This window comes from Pogonomyrmex barbatus, unplaced genomic scaffold, assembly GCF_055798465.1.
Source record: "Pogonomyrmex barbatus isolate J1 unplaced genomic scaffold, ASM5579846v1 scaffold8, whole genome shotgun sequence".
Taxonomy (NCBI): Eukaryota; Metazoa; Arthropoda; class Insecta; order Hymenoptera; family Formicidae; genus Pogonomyrmex; species Pogonomyrmex barbatus.
In genome coordinates, this window is record NW_028297182.1 from 4147005 (window position 1) to 4166468 (window position 19464).

A 19464-nucleotide genomic window follows, 5' to 3' on the forward strand; every position below is an offset into this window, starting at 1 on the left:
TAACGATCTCTCAAATCCACAGATTCTTAAAACATTTTTTAACATCGTATATACTTATTTTTAACATATCGGATATATTTATTATTTCTTAAATTTATCGACGTCTCTGATAATGTTTTTGACTTTTAATTTCACAAATCCTTGGCATAGTTCTATAAATCTTTCGTCACAGATCCTTGTTTTGTCACGGAATAAGTCTGCGAAGCTTTAGTTTCTCCGATCCGATAAATCCTTGATTCTGATTTCGAGAAATCATAGAAACTACAGATTGCTCCTGTAGAACTGTGAACGCTTCGGACGTGATGAATTGGCTACTTCACTAAGTTGGCTTTTCGTATTACAGCGAAGAGCAAAACATCGAACTGCCCGAATTTGGACGATACGCAACCGGTATCTTATTCCTCGACAAGAATACTCATAAAGAGGCAGAAGCCAAGTTCGAGAGGCTAGCGAAGGAATGCAATTTGAGAGTACGATATTATTGTTGTTGTTGTTATTATTTGTCGAGCAGTTTCGTTGCTTAAAGCGTTGGTTAATTAAGCGTTGGTTTGCGTGCGTTGAATGCACTCTCTGGCATTATTATTCTTGAGATCGCGTGATTCGTAGGTGCTGTGTTGGCGTAACGTTCCCACTGATAGCACCCAGATTGGCCAAGTGGCAAAGAAGTGCGAACCGTACATGCGTCAAGTGTTTGTCACCGGCGATCAAGACGCGGAAACGCTTAAGCGACAGGTAATTTGCGTCATCCCTAAGGCCAAGTTGTTATTTGCAGTCAGAAATTAATAGTTCTGGTCGGCATTTCACTATGTATCTCTCTCTAAATTATAGCTTTATATTCCAATCGCGAACAATAATTTTAATCGATCAAATTTGCTTAATCAGAAGTTGACATTTATTACTTGATTGACGATATTTCTGACACTTTTTTTTTTATATTTATGCCTTATTTTTATTAAATAATATATGTTGGTTTATAGTTAATATTTTTCTACATTGTCTCCGAAGCCTATTTTTGGCGAAACTCCTCCTCAAGGATTAATTATTAATGAATCTCTAAAGTCGCGCGCATTATTAGCTCGTGCTCCGGATTAAACGACTTGGCATTAAACGACTTTGCCAATTTGTAAAATTAGAATTCAGATTCATCGCGGATAACAGCGATTTTTCAAGGTTAAAATATACACGGATCCTTAATCGACCGCTGATTACATGTTCTTACATTTCGATCGTATTCTGTTCGTCAGATTTTTGTGCTGAGGAAGCGATCGTCGCATACAATACCGCGACCAGAATTGCGATACTATATTTGCTCGTTGTCGTTGAAGATAGTCGTCTACAAAGGCCAACTTACTGCTGACCAATTATGGCTGTATTTCACGGACTTGAAGGTGAATCCAAGTTATTTTCGCACTGTTTTCTTTTCCACGGAAAAAATGTCGCTCTTGCCTTACGTAAAATGCATTACGTATACCGTCGTGGAAACAGTAACGTAATATCACATAAATCTTTTTCTTTCATATCAGTCTCCGAAATTCGAGACCTATTTGGCACTGGTACACACACGGTTCTCCACAAATACTTTTCCAAGTTGGGAAAGAGCGCATCCTTTACGGTAAGATAAAAAAATACTTATTTACATCGCAGATGAAATACATTATAACTTCATCATTTCCGAATCCCCAACAGACACACAAATTCGTTTTTGATGATACGATGGAAAAGAACGAGGAATTTGTGTTTATTCAATTTTGTTATCTCTCGTAACTATAAATATAAATAAAAAAAGAGAGAAGAACTTTGACATATACTTTTCTGTTTTTGCGATTAATTATTTTAATTTTACATTGCTTAAAAAATATATGTGAAATATGTTTTGTATTACATTTTTTTAAACCCAAAGGAATCAATAAAATACAAACTATCTAGAAGTATGGATGCTAAATTTTTTCGAATTTTTTTTTTCACGATTATTATGTAAATTAAAATTTTTTTCAAATTATCCTATAAATAATTGATAAAGGTAATTTGCGTCACCTCTAAGGCCAAGTTGTTATTTGCAATCAGAAATTAATCAGAATAAAGTTCTGGTCGGTATTTCACCATGTATCTCTCTAAATTATAGCTTTATATTTCAATCGCGAACAATAATTTTAATCGATCAAATTTATTTAATGAGAAGTTGACATTTACTACTATTGACGATATTTCTGACATTTTTTTTTATATTTATGTCTATTTTTATTAAGTAATATATATTAATTTATAGTTAATATTTTTCTACATTGTTTTCGAAGCCCAAGCCGACGAATCTGAAAGATTTCATTTTATCAGACAAAGTCAAAAGATATTAGTTGTCAACTATCTGATTTATTACAATATTTCCCTCATTCCATTTTTTTTTTCGTATTTCCTTCTCGATGTATAAAAAAATTCATAATTCATGTTTGTTTGATGAGTTGTAAACCGCGCGCTACAAAATTTAATTTTAATGTCAATGCAATTTGACGATCCGTCGTTACAGCATCATAAGTTTTATCGAAGTTCAATCATCTTCGCAGGATGTTTCGAAACCATAAACAACTAGCATAACGCGTAACATTTGTGTATACAGCTTGCTTGCTCACAACGGCGAAATTAATACCTTACGCGGCAATGTGAACTTCATGAAGGCACGAGAGGGTGTGATGAGCAGCCAGATATATGGCGATCAATTGAAACTCCTCTATCCGGTCGTAGAACCGAATCTCTCTGACTCTGGATCGGCGGATTGTGTGCTCGAGTTTTTGGTGATGGCAGGTCAACGATCTTTGCCCGAGGTATAAATTTACTTTAAGAAATACACTTAATATTAAGTATTGCGATGGATAAACACATGGAAGTAGAAAGATATCTTGAGATATTTTAGATTCTATACGATTTCATAGAAATTTTATTTTACTACTCTTTGAATTTTAGAAGATATTTATTTATAATGAATCGTTAATTTGATTTGATCTGAGAGTATTGATCTTTGAATATGCAGAATCTACATGTATCTTCACCGTTAATTTCTCAGATTATTACATATCTCGCGTATTACGATTCCATAGTTCCGCAGCTTCTCAGTTTCAAGGATCTCGGTCCTCAAATGCCTGAACAAATGCCTGAAATATCCGTTATTGAATCCAGGCTGTCATGACGATGGTACCAGAGGCTTGGCAGAATGACTTGACAATGGCCACTGAGAAACGAGACTTCTACCACTGGGCAGCGTGTGCCATGGAGCCTTGGGACGGTCCGGCTCTTCTGACCTTCACCGACGGCCGCTACGTCGGTGCTATCTTGGACAGGTAGAAATTTTCTTTCTCCCGTTATGTCTTGTTTATCACACGTTTTTACGAAGGCTCCACTTCCCTCTCGTTCGTGCCACCTGATAACCTTTGGACCTCATTTTGTGTCCATAGACCCATGGCTCTGCGACTCCTCGGATCGAAAATGATTCGCGGTTGTACGGATTCTTGGATCTTTAACATCCCTTTGTGATTTTCAACATTTTGAATCTAATCGCGTTGACGGCCGCATATGCCGCATTTCACAATTAAAAATTTTTTTAATTTTAAAATATTGTAAAATATTTCTTCCGTACGAATTTTTTTCTTAATATATTTCTTTTTCATTATCATTTTTTAGAGTAACGATGAGAAATTATTTCCGAACATTAATAAGATGATGTACATGTTAGTAATGTGTATTACACATTACTTAATGTATACAAAGTTCTAAAATTTATAGACTAGAAAAAAATATCAATTAAAAATTTAAAATGTGATAAATTAATTTTTTAACTATCGATGCGAAATGCGTAAATGCGAAACGTAAATGTATGTTAATTCGCGATTGCATACAATTCTTTAAACAAAAGACTAGAATTCACATTAAATTTGCTAGAAGCTGCACAGGTAAGCAAGTGAATTCTTTTCATTAAAATAGTTCCATGCAATAGCGAATTAATATCGCAAACACGTATTGTGTATTTCTGAAACATTTAAAAATATAAAAATAAAAATATTTATTATTTTGAATTTGCAAAAAAAATAACAAAAAAGATAATAAAATATGTCGTATTAATAAAATCGATATTCGCATTGACAGCTAAGAATAAAAAATTAATTGAGAATTGAAAAGTCACGCGATTTAATCAACTCTTTGCAGCAGTAAAATACAACAGATATTTTATTTTTTTAATTTTCACCATACTTTGTTTCGCTAACATAAAAATTGCTATAAAAATACTTCCTCATCCATTATCCATTATTGGAATGTTCTCCAAAGTATAACACAGAAAAAAGATATAGCGGGATAGAAACGCAAAGAGTTGAATTAAAGCGAAGTTCAAAGTGTTGAAAGAATTCTATTGAAAGAGAAACGAGCCGAACGAAAGGACTCTGCGGTGTCGTTTGTTAAGGGAGCCGCGAAGAAAGAATGCTAGGCTACGTGGGCGTTTTGCCTACGCTTTGCAAGATGCATTCTGCAGGATTAACGGTGCTCACGAAATATATGAGAACGGTGCACACGTGTAGAGATACTCGGGTACAGGTAAACATGGATTTCTAAGGCAAAGGGAAGTCGTGCAACTGAACGGAACAGATAGAAATTTACCCTTTTACTCCTTGGATCCAATTTATAGAAATCACGAAGAAAATATATGATAATGAAAAATATTCTTTGGAAAAAATAGAAATTTATATGTATAAAGATATTTTTTACAAAAATTGCTTTAAATTACTAAAACTTCTATTTACAATTAATTTTTATACGAGAACAGAAAGATTTAAACAAAACAGAAAGATTTAACAAGTAATTGTGAAAATCGCTGGTGATATAATAATGTTCAATTAATAGATTATTTATAATGCAAAAGATAATATTATAAATCAAGAATTTCTAACAGATGCAAAATTGATCTTTATGTACTGAAAATTAGAAATGGGTTTTTTTAACTTTTTCGTTTTTCTTCTATATATAATTAATAATTAATTAAATAGATTTCATTAGAAATAAAATATGATATATCTATTATATATAATTAATGATTTAATATAGATAAAATTTCTCAGAATAAAATTCATCAATTTAAGAAAAATAGAAAAAAAAAGAAAAAGAAACATATGATATTAAAAAATCAGAATAATTTCGTGCGACTTCCCTTCGCCTTGCCTTGCTCAGTACAGCCGAAGCGAAAATCGATGTTTACGATTTACTAAGTGTCCATCGTTATCCCGATGCTGCTAATGCAGGTAAATAGGGCCTAGGCCAAGAGAGAGAGAGAGAGAGAGAGAGAGAGACTGAGAGAGCGAGAGAGAAAGAAAGATGATGTAGAGAGCGAAAAAGAGTATAACGCGAGTAAGCCAGCAGGAAGGCAAGCGAACAAACGAACGAACGAACGAACAACATTGTAGTTCACTCAGCTGATACCTAGCGCGAGACACAGAGGTGGTGTGAAATACAAAAGACCTTTTTGAATTTTTGTTTGGCAGAAACGGCCTGCGCCCGTCGCGCTTCTACGTCACTAAGGATAACATGATGGTGATGGCGTCCGAAGTGGGCGTCTATGATACTCCGCCCAGCAATGTAGTCCTGAAGGTAAACGAAGGAAATATGCGCATCCCACGCACCAGCCGGTCCGACGGGAGTGTCTCTCACTCTGTCTGAGGCGGAGACAGCTAGCTCGCAGTGATTTATGATTTACCGACGAATCAACCCCCCGTATGCTCAATCTTTTCCCCCCAGCCCCCTTTTCTCTCATCTCCGCGCCTATTCTCTACATTTCTCCCCCATATAAAGCAATTTCAGCTAGTGGAAGAGCGATCAGGGAGGAAGCGACCGCCCGGGGAAGTTGGACTTTTTTTTTTCCCTGGCCAAGGATCTCTCCACGAAAGCAACGAAAGAGCCTGCTCACATTACAGTTGTACAAAAGCAATGCTTGCGCGTTTAGTCGCGCGATCAGCCGCCTTGGATTTTTTTAATTCGTTACTTGAGAGTATTTCGCTGATCTCCGAGGCCGACTTTCGAGGTCGAGATTACTCAGCGAGCGTCGATCGCTGAGAGTGAACGGATTTATTCGGATATTTTGGAAAATGCTCTTCGATAGTGGAGCCCTCGTATCAGCGAAACTCTCAAGCGCAAATCCAGCTTCGATAACGCGTCTTCTCGCCATCATTTCTTGACGGTTCGCATTTGTCTCGTCGACAATTATTATTATTGTGTCAAACAACCCGCTTGTTTGTTGACTTCCGTTGATTTCTCGTTAGAGAAGGAGGAAGAGGAGACAGCGATACGGTAGAACTTTCTTTATTAGATCGAAAAAATAAGAGAGTACCCCCCCCTGATTGTAAAATTCTAAGAGAGCATCCCCCTGGGGATTTTGTAAAATTCTAAGAACAAAAGATTAGGAGAAAGCATAGCTTGTTGATTCTACGGGATAAATAATGATTTTACAGATTTTTACGGCTTGACAATTGCATGCTTACGCAAATTTTGAGTTCCAGAGGTCTTTGGTTATACAAATTGTTGATCATGTACGTCCTTGGTTACGTATGTTACGTCCTCACCAGGTTCTTAAATCTATGGGCGTCTTCGTTCTGGGATGCAAGCACCATCATGCGATTTGTTTAATACACGAATCACTTTTTTTATCACCGTATTTCATCTATGTCTAACAAATACATTACTCATTACATTTTGGCATCTCTGTCGGAAACAACAAGCATATCATCTCCTGTCGAATGATCGAGTGTCCTGTGTAATAAGTAATATATATTTCGTCGCAAATGATTAATCGGATACATGGGGAACAGATGTATAATAAATAGTCTAATAAACAGAGTTCTACCGTGCAAAAAAGAATTAAGCAATTTACATTTTAACGCTCGTCGAATGATTTTGTGCGAACTCTATAGATCTCAGATATTGCCGAAAACAATATAATGTACTGGCACTCTGCCTTTACACCGATGATCATCGATGCCAGCCATCGAGACGATCATCATTAATTTCATCCAGAATTCGATTAATCCTCAAACACCGCATATGTTTCATGCGTTCACATTTCCTTTCGCTTTGTTAATAAAAGCGAATGTTTTAGTTGAGGATTAAAGGATAAATTGATATTCAAAGAGTTGATAAGGGCAGACTGTTATCAATCGATTCGCAATACCTACTTGCTGTATGTTAGTATACATGTATAATAGCTAATCACATATATCGTATTTTATTTATTTTTTGATCATGTATCATGTATGATGTATAATTTGTCATCTAGGGACTAGGTTTGTATAGAGCTGTAGGACCGTCATCCAGTGCTGTCATATGAATGTCGATCATCGACGTGTCGAACCCGTTCTATGGCGATTATTGGTATACTCTTTTATTTGCAGAGTCGCTTGAAGCCTGGCCGGATGCTTCTCGTTGATACCGAAGAGAAGAAGATCATACAAGATGTCGAGCTGAAATTGCAGATCGCTCGAAGCAGGCCTCATTCCAAGTGGCTCAAGGAACAGGTAGCTAAATGCACTTTTCAAATTTGCGATCAATCGTCACATTACAATGATTAAATTTTACTCTGGGAGTGAAAACAAGTTTTACATAAATCATATTTGAAAAGATTACTCAAGATGTAAAATCAAAAGCTTTATTGTTTAATTTTTTGCAAACTCCTTTTTATTATATCTTTTCTAATAAGAATCACGAGACACTCCGTATATACTTTACATTTAAATTAACGATTAATGTATTTGCATGATGAATAACGCTTATTAGAATTATATGCCTTATTATAATAGAAAAGTTATATGCCTTATTATAATAGAAAAGTTAAATCTTTCTTCGCTTATCTTTGTGTTAGTATATATCGCTTGTTCAATCAATTAATAATAATCTCTAATTAACTAACGCATCGATATTGTGATGAGTCATTGTTATTTCTTTATAAAGTTTTAATTTAAAAAATAATTCTGTTTTAGTGTGAAAATTGCAATGACATAATCGCGTGAAAATTTATATTCAAATCAAACAAGAAAAATTTCTAATGCAAAACTAACTTTTTTTTCACTGCTGTACATGCCATTATCGTCACACGTGCAGAGGGTGAGTCGTTCTAATCATACCATTGTATGTTGATTTTTTTCGATATAGGTGGAGGTAATAATATAATGGAAAAATACAAAAATTAGCATGCATAGTAGATGGTGCTACGTAATAAAAAATTATGAATGACTAAGCAGAATTATGTCCACGATAAGATCTCAGATAATATTTTTTTTGCATGGAAATTCATCGCACTTCTTAACTTCACTCTTTTCTATTTCTGTTGTCAATCAATTAATTAATAAATTGCTAACGGAATAATTTGATGTCTACTGATGATGTTCGATTATTAAAAAAAAAGTGGAAACATTCACTTATGATGGCAATTCTATTCTTCAACTTTTCCTCTTTTCGCAACGTAGAGGAACGCTCTTAATTTCGATAATTAGTTGGCGATGATCTTTTGAATGCAGATCACTATGGATGAATTACGTGCTGCGCATGTTCACAACGGTAATGCAGAAGACGTAATGGAGAACGGTCTATCCACCGAGACAGCAATTGTGAAAAAGAATATTATCAATGGCGTAAATGAGATTTCAGCCGTAAATAAAGTTTGGAGCGGTGACAAACGACTCTCTCTTTATGGTTATACTCTGGAAACTATCAACTTATTACTTCTGCCCATGGTGCAAACTAAGTATGTAAATCAACAATTTTTTTTCCTATTAACATTATATCTCGTACGTCTAATATTTAATGTAGAATAGAAGGACGAATAAGCAAAAATTTTACGTTCACGTAAATTAAAAAAATTACTTTTTATAAATTTAAGATAATCCTGCAGTGTAATTTCTCATCGTTAAATGATACTTTGATTATTATTTTTGATATTGTTTACAATTAAGATATTTTTTTCTTTGGTAGAATTGAGATTTTTATTATAACTGTATCCGATTATCTTAATTTTATAATTTAAAATAATATTTTAATTATTTTCCGATAAATATTTATGAAAATTTCTTTTAGGAAAGAAGCGTTAGGGTCTATGGGCAACGACGCTCCTCTGGCGTGTTTGTCAGAATTCCAGCCGTTATTGTACGATTACTTCAAACAATTATTCGCGCAGGTATGTAAAAATTTGATCAATAACTTAAAACGCAAAATATAAAAAGATTACCAGAATTAATTTAACGAAATCAAATACAATCTTTGATATGTGAATTAAAGTATCTCTCAATTATGATTTTCATCTAGGTAACAAACCCTCCAATCGATCCGTTCCGCGAAAAGATCGTAATGTCGATGCTCTGTCCGATCGGGCCTGAGAGTAACATTTTGGAGCCGAGCGAGTTGCAAGTACATCGTCTGTTTCTGCCCCAACCGATATTGTCTTTGAGTGATCTTGAAGTTCTCAAGCACACAACTCACCGTAATTGGAGAACAAAAGTAATCGATATTACTTATCCTGTTGAAGATGGACCTGGCGGATTATTGAAGACACTGAATCGCGTTAACAATGAGGCTAATGCAGCCGCTAGAGATGGTTATCAGCTGCTCGTGCTATCCGATCGACAAGGTGGTCCGACAAGGTGAGCTCGCAATCTATGGATCAAAATATCGATATATTTTAAATTGAAAAAAAAAAATGGATCAGAATTTACATCTGACTTTAGAGTTCCGGTAAGCAGTCTGTTAGCTCTGGGTGCTGTTCATCATCATTTGATTGAAGAGAGACAACGAATGAAAGTTGGTCTTATATTAGAAACCGCGGAAGCTCGAGAGGTGCATCATATTTGCGTATTACTTGGCTACGGAGCTGATGCCATATGTCCTTACTTGGTATTCGAGATGGCGAAAAATCTGAGGGCAGATCACGTTTTCGATGAGACCTTTACCGATGATGTTATCTATAAGGTAAGTTGCATAAAACAAGAACATTTATTATTTTAAGACAGTGACAATGGTAAAAAATTTTTTGGTTGAATATGAAAGAGATAAAAATAAGAATTAAGTGATAGAAATAACTATTCCCTTCAATTCTGTAGAATTATGCGGAAGCTATGGAACGAGGAATCGCGAAAGTGATGGCTAAAATGGGAATTTCGACTCTACAATCTTACAAAGGGGCACAGATATTCGAAGCAGTTGGATTGGCTGATGAAGTTGTCAATAAATGCTTCAAGGTATATTTTCCATATTCTAGCTCAATTTTTTGTTAATTATTGAAAAAATATATTATATTTTATATTTTTCGTAATATATTCAAGTAAATTATAAATTTTTCCTGAGAGAATATTTTACTCTTATTTTCAGATGCAAATGATTAAATATTGGATCCAATTTATGATTATTTAATGATTCAAATTTTCATAATGATGCATCTTAATCAAATCTTATTTATTTTGTTATACTGTAAACAATATTTTTCTTAATCTTAATTTTCTTAAACTATATACTTAAACTATACTTGAATTCTTTAGGGCACTCATTCTCGTATCGGCGGCGTGACATTTGATATTCTGGGCAAAGAGGCATTCGAACGACATCAAATAACATACTGGAATAAACCCATGGATATATTGGTTATTCGCAATCCAGGAATTTATCATTGGCGATCTGGTGGTGAGAAACATATCAATGATCCTGTCAGCATCGCCAGCTTACAGGTAATAAATGTTTATAAGAAAATATCAAGAAAATATTTTCGAATTGAAGAAGTTAAAATTTCTTATTTTGAAAAAGAAATATATAAAATATGTTATCCTTTTACAATTATCTTTCTTTTATCAGGAATATGTTGTCTCCAAGAACAATTCTGCTTATGAGAATTATCGCAAGACCACGATGGAAGTGGTGAAGGCTTGCACACTGCGTGGTCAGCTCGAGTTAAAAAAAATACGCGATTCGATTCCTATTACAGATGTGGAATCCGCATCGGAAATTGTGAAACGATTCGCGACCGGCGCAATGAGTTTCGGCAGCATTTCTATAGAAGCTCATTCTACTCTGGCAATTGCCATGAATCGTATTGGTGGCAAGTCAAATACCGGTGAAGGTGGTGAAAATGCAGACAGGTATAACAAAAAAATACAGATTATAAAAAAATATAATGATAAGAATTGAAAAACTAAAATTATTATTGCAACGATATTGAACTATAACCAGCTGTGTTTGTACTATCATCTAATAGGTATCTAAACCAAGATCCAGAATTTAGCAAACGCTCGTCTATCAAACAAGTAGCGAGCGGCCGTTTCGGCGTAACCGCCAGTTACCTGGCAAACGCCGATGATCTGCAAATTAAGATGGCGCAAGGCGCGAAGCCTGGCGAGGGCGGCGAGCTTCCCGGTTACAAGGTCACCGCAGAAATTGCAGCCACCAGACACTCAGTACCCGGAGTCGGTCTGATCTCGCCACCGCCGCATCACGACATCTATTCGATTGAGGATTTGGCTGAGCTTATCTACGATCTTAAGTGTGCCAATCCAAATGCTCGTATCTCCGTCAAATTGGTATCCGAGGTCGGAGTTGGTGTCGTCGCCGCCGGTGTTGCCAAGGGCAAAGCGGAACACGTGGTGATATCCGGTCACGATGGCGGCACCGGTGCCAGCAGTTGGACCGGCATCAAGTCCGCCGGATTACCCTGGGAATTAGGCATCGCTGAGACGCATCAAGTGTTGACCCTAAACAATCTGAGATCGCGCGTGATTGTTCAAGCAGATGGTCAAATGCGCACAGGTTTCGATATTGTAGTAGCTGCGCTGCTCGGTGCAGATGAATTCGGGTTCAGTACCGCCCCGCTGATTGCCATGGGTTGCACAATGATGAGGAAATGTCACCTAAATACCTGTCCAGTGGGCATCGCCACGCAAGACCCAGTATTGAGAAAGAAATTCGAGGGCAAGCCAGAACATGTGATCAATTTCTTCTTCGCATTAGCTGAAGAGGTAAGAATGATTTAGATGTGTTTAGTTTATCATTTTCCATGTATCTTGAGGTTTCCTTTACTTTAATCTCTACTTAGTTTTTTCGTCTCTATTATTATTTTCACGTTCTTATTTATATTTTTAAATACTTGTTCCCAAAATTATAATTAAGGAGTGCTAATAATGATGGATTAATTAATTTAGATCTCTATGTTAAAATCGAGAAACTTGAATATCATATACAAATATATACATAATACATAATACAATTATAATATATAATATATAATACAATTTAATTTTTATAAATATAAAAATCTTATATTAATGTATGTATTGGGTTAATTCTAATCTTTTTCTAATTTTTTTATTTCTACAGGTACGTTCACACATGGCGAACTTGGGCATCCGCAAGTTCCAGGATCTGATCGGCCGCACAGATCTCCTTAAAGTACGTGATGATATCTCTATTGAGAAAGCCAAAACCCTAAATCTCAACGACGTTTTACGAAACGCGCTGGACTTAAGACCTGGTGTGAATATTAAAGGTGGTACCGTAAAGCAAGATTTCCAATTAGAGAACAGACTCGATAATAAACTGATCGAATTGGCGGAACCTGTTTTGAATGGAATACACAAACGAGTCGACATCGAAATGAATATTAACAACGAATGTAGAGCATTCGGATCAACACTGAGTTATCATGTAGCCAAGTAAGTATACTGAGAGCTTCTTCATACAGAATCAACAAAGCAAAATTTATAAAATTGTTATTATTTACCAATAAGTTTAACTTTTTTATTATCACTTATTTTACAATTTCTTTGCAGACGATTTGGAGAGGATGGATTGCCCGAGCATAGTATCAACATCAAAATGCAAGGTTCAGCGGGTCAAAGTTTCTGCGCTTTCATGACAAAGGGTATTCACGTTACCCTTGAAGGCGATGCTAATGATTATGTCGGCAAGGTAAAAATAAGTTTCTTAAACTTTTAAATTTGCAATATAAATAATCTATATCTAATTTCACATCTATTCAGATCTATATTATATGAAATATCTAGATATTAAAGATTTCTAATTGTTATTAATAGCCTCTCGTGCAAAAAAATAAATAATTTTATTCGCAGGGTCTCTGCGGAGGTGAAATCGTCATATATCCGCCAAAGGACTCCGAATTTAACTCAGAGGCAAATGTGATCGTTGGAAATGTCTGTCTTTATGGTGCAACTTCTGGAAAGGCCTACTTCCGCGGTATCGCTGCTGAGAGATTCAGCGTGCGTAATAGCGGAGCAATCGTTGTAGTAGAGGGTGTAGGTGATCACGGTTGCGAGTATATGACTGGTGGTTGCGCTTTGATTCTGGGACTTACCGGCAGGAATTTTGCTGCTGGAATGTCCGGTGGAATAGCTTATGTCTTGGATGTGGATGGCTCCTTTAAGAGCAAATGCAATCCCGAAATGGTCGAATTGTTATCACTTAACAAACCAGAAGAAATTGCGTATGTGAAGCAACTACTCGAGGAGTTTATCGAGAAGACTGGTTCGTTGATAGCACAAGACTTACTCGCCACATGGCCAGAACCGACCACAAGATTCGTCAAGGTCTTCCCTTATGAATACCAACGAGCCCTTAAACAACTGGAGGAAGCAAAGCAACAAACGCCTAACGTGATTAATGGTGACACACAGAATGGTGTTGCAAACGGCAAAATTAAGGATATAGAAGATTCGATAGAAGACGCGGACATGGCACAGCGAAAATTGGACAAGATTAGAGGTTTCATGAAGTATTCGAGGCAAAAGATCGTATACAGACCAGTCGAGAAACGTATAAACGACTGGGACGAGATATATAACTTCCAGGGTGTCAGGAAGACTCTACGAGTACAAGCAGCGAGATGCATGGAATGCGGCGTTCCATTTTGTCAGAGCAGTCATGGTTGCCCATTGGGCAACATCATTCCTAAATGGAATGATCTCGTATTCCACCAGAATTGGAAAGAGGCCTTGAATCAATTGTTGCAAACTAATAATTTCCCTGGTAAGTCAATTTACTAAAATTTTTTGCTAAATACAAATCTAAATTATTTACTAATGAACTTGATTCCGTTTTGCATATAAAAATTGCTCTGTAATAACTTGTTATTGATTTTATTATAATTTCATATGAGTAATATACTAATACTAATACTCTTTTCTGTTTTTTGATATTTTGATATTTTGATATTTTTCCTTCAAATTTGTCAATTTCATCTTCCCATTTATTTTTTTTTTAATCGATCAACTAATCCATTGAAATTAAATAATATAGAGTTCACCGGAAGAGTCTGTCCCGCACCTTGCGAGGGTGCGTGCGTCCTAGGAATCTCCGAACCACCGGTGACAATCAAGAATATCGAGTGTGCTATAATCGATCACGCATTCGAGCAAGGTTGGATCGTTCCTCATCCACCAACCAGAAGAACCGGACGATTGGTAGCTGTGGTCGGATCCGGGCCCGCGGGACTGGCTGCCGCTCATCAGTTGAATAAAGCAGGTCATACAGTAACTGTATTTGAGAGAAACGATAGAATCGGTGGGTTGCTGCAATACGGTATACCGACAATGAAGCTGTCTAAGCAAGTTGTACAAAGAAGAGTCTCTTTGCTCGCCGCGGAGGGAATTATCTTTAGAACAGGTGTCGACATAGGCAAGGATATTACAATGCAGGTAAGCAAACATATATGATGACAAGTTTTTACAACAAGATTATATACAACAGACAAAAATTAATAATTTTACATATATTTATATATGCGCCTCATATATGTGTACAACGAACTCGAAATTATTTTTTCTATAATATTATACCCTAATAGAATCCTTTATTTTTTTATTTGTACGACGATATTTATTCCTAAAGTATTCTTTTACTTCTATAATAATTCTCTTACATATATGTACATTATTTCAGGAACTTCGAGAACAATACGATGCGGTTCTGTTATGTACAGGCGCGACATGGCCGCGAGATCTGCCGATTCCAGGTCGGCAACTAGAGGGAATTCATTTCGCCGTAAGCTTCCTAGAGCACTGGCAGAAGAAACAAATGGGCAATGCAGCTCCCCTCGATATGCGATTGATGGCCAAGGATAAGGATGTTGTTATTATAGGAGGTGGCGACACCGGATGCGATTGTATAGCGACTTCACTGCGTCAGGGTGCGAAGACGATCACAACTTTCGAAATCCTTCCCGAACCGCCGATTCAGCGGGGCAAAGATAACCCGTGGCCTCAATTCCCACGAGTGTTCAAGGTTGATTACGGTCATGAGGAAGTATCCCTGAAATTCGGTCGAGATCCGCGTAGATACAGTACGCTAAGCAAGGAATTCTTAGATGATGGGAATGGTCATGTAAGTGGCATCAGAGCGGTGTCCGTTGAATGGCGAAAGGACGAAAATGGCCGATGGAAAATGGAAGAAGTACCAAATTCAGAGAAAGTGTACAAATGCGATCTAGTATTACTAGCTATGGGCTTCCTCGGACCTGAGAAATATATCGCTACGGAAGTGAATGCCGAATTGGATGAAAGAGGAAACTATAAGACTCCGCCCGGAAAATATTGTACTAGTTTATCTAAAGTATATGCAGCAGGCGGTTAGTACATAATATTATTATACTAAATTTTTAGACTTTTATTCCTTTTATCTAATTTATATATCCAATTTTATAAAAAAATTTTTTTCCAATTGCATCTATCTTAAATTTATTACTATTGATCTTAAGACAAATTTTTGATTATAAAAATCATTATAAGTCAAAGTAATCAGCTAATAGTATTAAAATCTTTATATTAAACGTAAAGAAATTAATTATATATATATATATATATATATATATATATATATATATATATAATATATAATAATATATAAATTGCAGAAACATGAATATTACATATTTTGTTATATACATGTATATTTTTGCACATTAGATTGCAGACGTGGACAGTCGCTCGTAGTATGGGCGATTGCAGAGGGTCGATTGGCCGCGAAAGAAGTTGATTTGGCCTTGATGGGAGAAACTGGCCTTCCCGGAAGCGGTGGTGTCATAATTGGCGTTAGCGCTTAAAGACCTTCACGAGAGATGTTGGTCTTCCAGTTAAAACAAGAAAAATGATTCACCGTGTACGCGTATCACGAGGAAAGAGTCGTATCGACTATTAAGAGGCAGAGAGAGAATCCTTGGAGATCCAAGGATGCGAGCTTCGGGATCCGAGGATTCGAAAGTTCCATGAATCCAAGGAGATACAAGCCTAGAATTGTAGAGTTCAGAAATCCAGGAATCCGAAAAATGCAAACATTCGGAAATCCACGGGTTCAAACTTCCAGCAATCCAATGATCTATAGCTCCTAGGATGTGGAGATTGAAGAATTCTTCTAGGACTAAAAGATGCTAAAATTTAAAGATTTGAATATCCGAAGAATTTTGAGAGCCTAAAATCAGGAAATTCATATATCCGAATTTTTCGACATCTAAGAATTAGATCTCAGAATTCAAAAAAGATTCAAGGGTCTAACAACGAGAACATTAGACAAACAAGTTCCGAATTCCATAACTATAAAAATTAAAAAATTTGAAGAATTAAATTATTTCAAAAATTTTAAGAGATGAAAGATTAAGTAATGACTAAAAGAAAAAAACCTAGAAGAAAAAAAAATTTATAAATCAGAAATACTAAAATTTAGTAACACAAAATTGAAAAAATTTAAAAATCTTTTCAAGAAAATTTAAAAATCAATTTGAAGATATGGAAATTTTAATATCCAAGGATTGAGAGATCCAAAAATTTTTAAAATCTGTTTAACTTATTTAATAATCTAATAATTTCAAAATTTGCAATATAGAAGTTCAAAAATACAACATCAATTAAATAAAAAATTTTAGAAAAAATTTTAGTAGTTTCAGATTAGAAATCACTGCAGATTCAGAAACCCACAAATCTGCTGTATTTGATGATACGATAATTCGAGAATTCAAGAAATTAAAGAGCTTGATTTCAAATATTCTTTTCAAATATTTGAAAATCCAAGTGATTAGAAGCATTTGATGATTTAGGGATCGAAAGATTTTCAGACTTCGATCTGAAGATGTGATAATTAAGTGAGAAATGATAAGTAAGATAATTTTTGTGGCGCGAATCTCTCCGTATCAGTAAAGAGAAGTAAATGTAATTTCTCCATAACGTAGTGGAATCATCTAACCTAAACATCTCGTTCGTCCAATTAGAATTAATCACATTCAAGAGAATTAGAGCTTTGAATATGAAGAAAGGTACAGGAACGAGCAGGATCTATATAAAAATCCATATATAGATTTATATTAGGCAGTATAGTTTACCAACTAAACTATTCTTTTTAATACACAACTGCAAATCTATTATTTTAAAAAATAAAAATAAAAAATGTTTCAGCATTATTTATGAAATACACCTATGCGAAATTTTCTAACATTTTTAGCTTTTTGAAAAAAAATAGTAATATTCTCAATTAAATACAATTTAGATACTTTAAATTACTTTAAATCTATTCTTTTATAGGACAAACATTTAATTGTAATTATTAATGAAGTTTATGTGTGAGTACAAAAAGTATTCGTATAGCGCCATTTTTTTTCTCTGCATGTTAATTAGCAACTGTGAATGTAAACATGAACAGATCCTAAGATGTTATATAATAAAATTGCATCATCTAACTATTGCATCATCTTTGTTCGGCTGAATCTCATTCTATTAATCAATAAACAAAACTCTATTTAAAGATATATAAAATATTTAGATATAACTATAAATATTGCGTCGTATTACTGCATTATTTATAAAAGTATATATAACCACCATACGTTTATAATGCTCATTGCTTTATTAGCAGCAGAACAAAAATATTTTTCTAATTAAAGATCATGTTCCTTTGATAGATTTTATTATTCTCTCTGATATCAACGAATTATTTTTAGAAGAAAATCCAAAAAGATCTTGAATTTATAAAATAATTAGTTTTAAAATAATTTTATTACAAAACTAGGAATTATTTTTATGTTGAGATTCATTTCTTTCTTTTAACATTTGTTAGACTATTGGTTCATTTGGCACTATTGTAAAATAAAATGATGGCATACGAATACTTTTATGGTACTTATCTAATATTATATCTTTTATTCATTTTCAGTACATAATTATTAATATTTTCAGCGTTCCTAGGCATTCGCCTAGGTTGCCTAGCATATCATTGCGAATCTGCTTGTATCGGTGAAAAGAGTTATCGAAAGATAATATAACATAAACAAGAAGAGAACAATGTAGCACTTGTATTATACATATATGTCGTTTACTGTAATTTCATAATAATTCTGCCAGTTAAATCACTGTCGAACTTTTGCAAATGGAAAACGATCATTTAACCCTTTAACAGCACACCTGCAATTATAATTAAGTATAAATTTTATCATATATTGATTACTTTTGAATTCTGTTAGTATAATAATAAAAAATGAAGTTCTTAAAATATACTTGTAACTGTATTTATTAGAAAATAAACGCGTAAAAAGCAAAAATAAAAGCGTTAAAAAAAAAGAAAATTTAATTCTCTATAAAAATTGAATTGTATGATTAAAGTATAAACAATATTCAAAATTTACTATAATTTATTATATAATTATGTAAAGAATGATCCAAGTTTTTAATTAAAAATTGAATCGAATAATCGTCTTAGTTTTTATTTTTAAATGTTATTGTTGCAAATAACGAGTTCATGAATTTAAAGTAGAATAAAATAAATCAGTAACATTAGTTAAAGGGTTAATATCGATGGACAACTTAATTAAAGTTTAATGCTTTCGTAAGCTGATAATACCCTATTAAATTGCCTTTATATATATATATATATATATATATATATATATATAAATTATATAGTTCTACTTTTAATGCATTTTATCACGAAAGGAACATTAGTGCTTATAATTATTACTTTTTATAAGATTCGCAGTTTTGAAAAAGATAATCTACAGCTTAAATTAGCTAGGCCTTAAATTAGAAATTTACCATTAAAAGGTAATTTATTATCAACGAAAAAGGTAACGTTTAGACGCGATTTATTTCTAACGCGATTTATCTTTTTATTGATAGCCTTGTAAATTTCAATATCACACGATATCTTGAGACAATAAATATATATTGAATGTTACGAGCAACATTACCTTGAGCCTTTTGTTTATAATTTTATAGCAATTTTCTTACCCATTTTGTGATCATGTAATACAACATTTTACAACGTATTATATTTATGACAATGGAAAAATCCATTATATTAAATTAATCCCATTATTTGATATTCTTTAAGAAACAATTTCCGTTTATAATCGTCAATGAATAACAAATTTGCATAAATAAAGAAACTATTTGCACATATGCATACATAATATGTATG

General features: G+C 34.3%; 1 protein-coding gene across 3 annotated transcripts in view; it reads left to right on the forward strand.

The window, feature by feature from the left end:
• The window catches only part of LOC105424147 (uncharacterized), a 33405-nt gene extending 14172 nt beyond the window's left edge, over nucleotides 1-19233 (forward strand). For 2 of the 3 annotated variants that reach the window (XM_011634233.3, XM_089083797.1), the window contains 22 exons: nucleotides 344-470; nucleotides 607-732; nucleotides 1245-1388; nucleotides 1524-1612; nucleotides 2612-2816; nucleotides 3169-3329; nucleotides 5517-5622; nucleotides 7416-7538; nucleotides 8538-8764; nucleotides 9094-9193; nucleotides 9322-9656; nucleotides 9741-9981; nucleotides 10113-10250; nucleotides 10548-10733; nucleotides 10858-11141; nucleotides 11258-12014; nucleotides 12373-12707; nucleotides 12825-12963; nucleotides 13125-14037; nucleotides 14308-14705; nucleotides 14950-15634; nucleotides 15972-19233. In XM_011634233.3, the coding sequence (XP_011632535.2) occupies nucleotides 344-470; nucleotides 607-732; nucleotides 1245-1388; nucleotides 1524-1612; nucleotides 2612-2816; nucleotides 3169-3329; nucleotides 5517-5622; nucleotides 7416-7538; nucleotides 8538-8764; nucleotides 9094-9193; nucleotides 9322-9656; nucleotides 9741-9981; nucleotides 10113-10250; nucleotides 10548-10733; nucleotides 10858-11141; nucleotides 11258-12014; nucleotides 12373-12707; nucleotides 12825-12963; nucleotides 13125-14037; nucleotides 14308-14705; nucleotides 14950-15634; nucleotides 15972-16108 (5956 nt within the window). In that variant the 3' untranslated portion in view covers nucleotides 16109-19233. Of the gene's footprint in view, nucleotides 1-343; nucleotides 471-606; nucleotides 733-1244; nucleotides 1389-1523; nucleotides 1613-2611; nucleotides 2817-3168; nucleotides 3330-5516; nucleotides 5623-7415; nucleotides 7539-8537; nucleotides 8765-9093; nucleotides 9194-9321; nucleotides 9657-9740; nucleotides 9982-10112; nucleotides 10251-10547; nucleotides 10734-10857; nucleotides 11142-11257; nucleotides 12015-12372; nucleotides 12708-12824; nucleotides 12964-13124; nucleotides 14038-14307; nucleotides 14706-14949; nucleotides 15635-15971 lie in introns of those variants that run through there. The other variant, XM_089083798.1, reaches the window with a different exon arrangement.
• The last annotated feature ends 231 nt before the right edge of the window (nucleotides 19234-19464 follow it).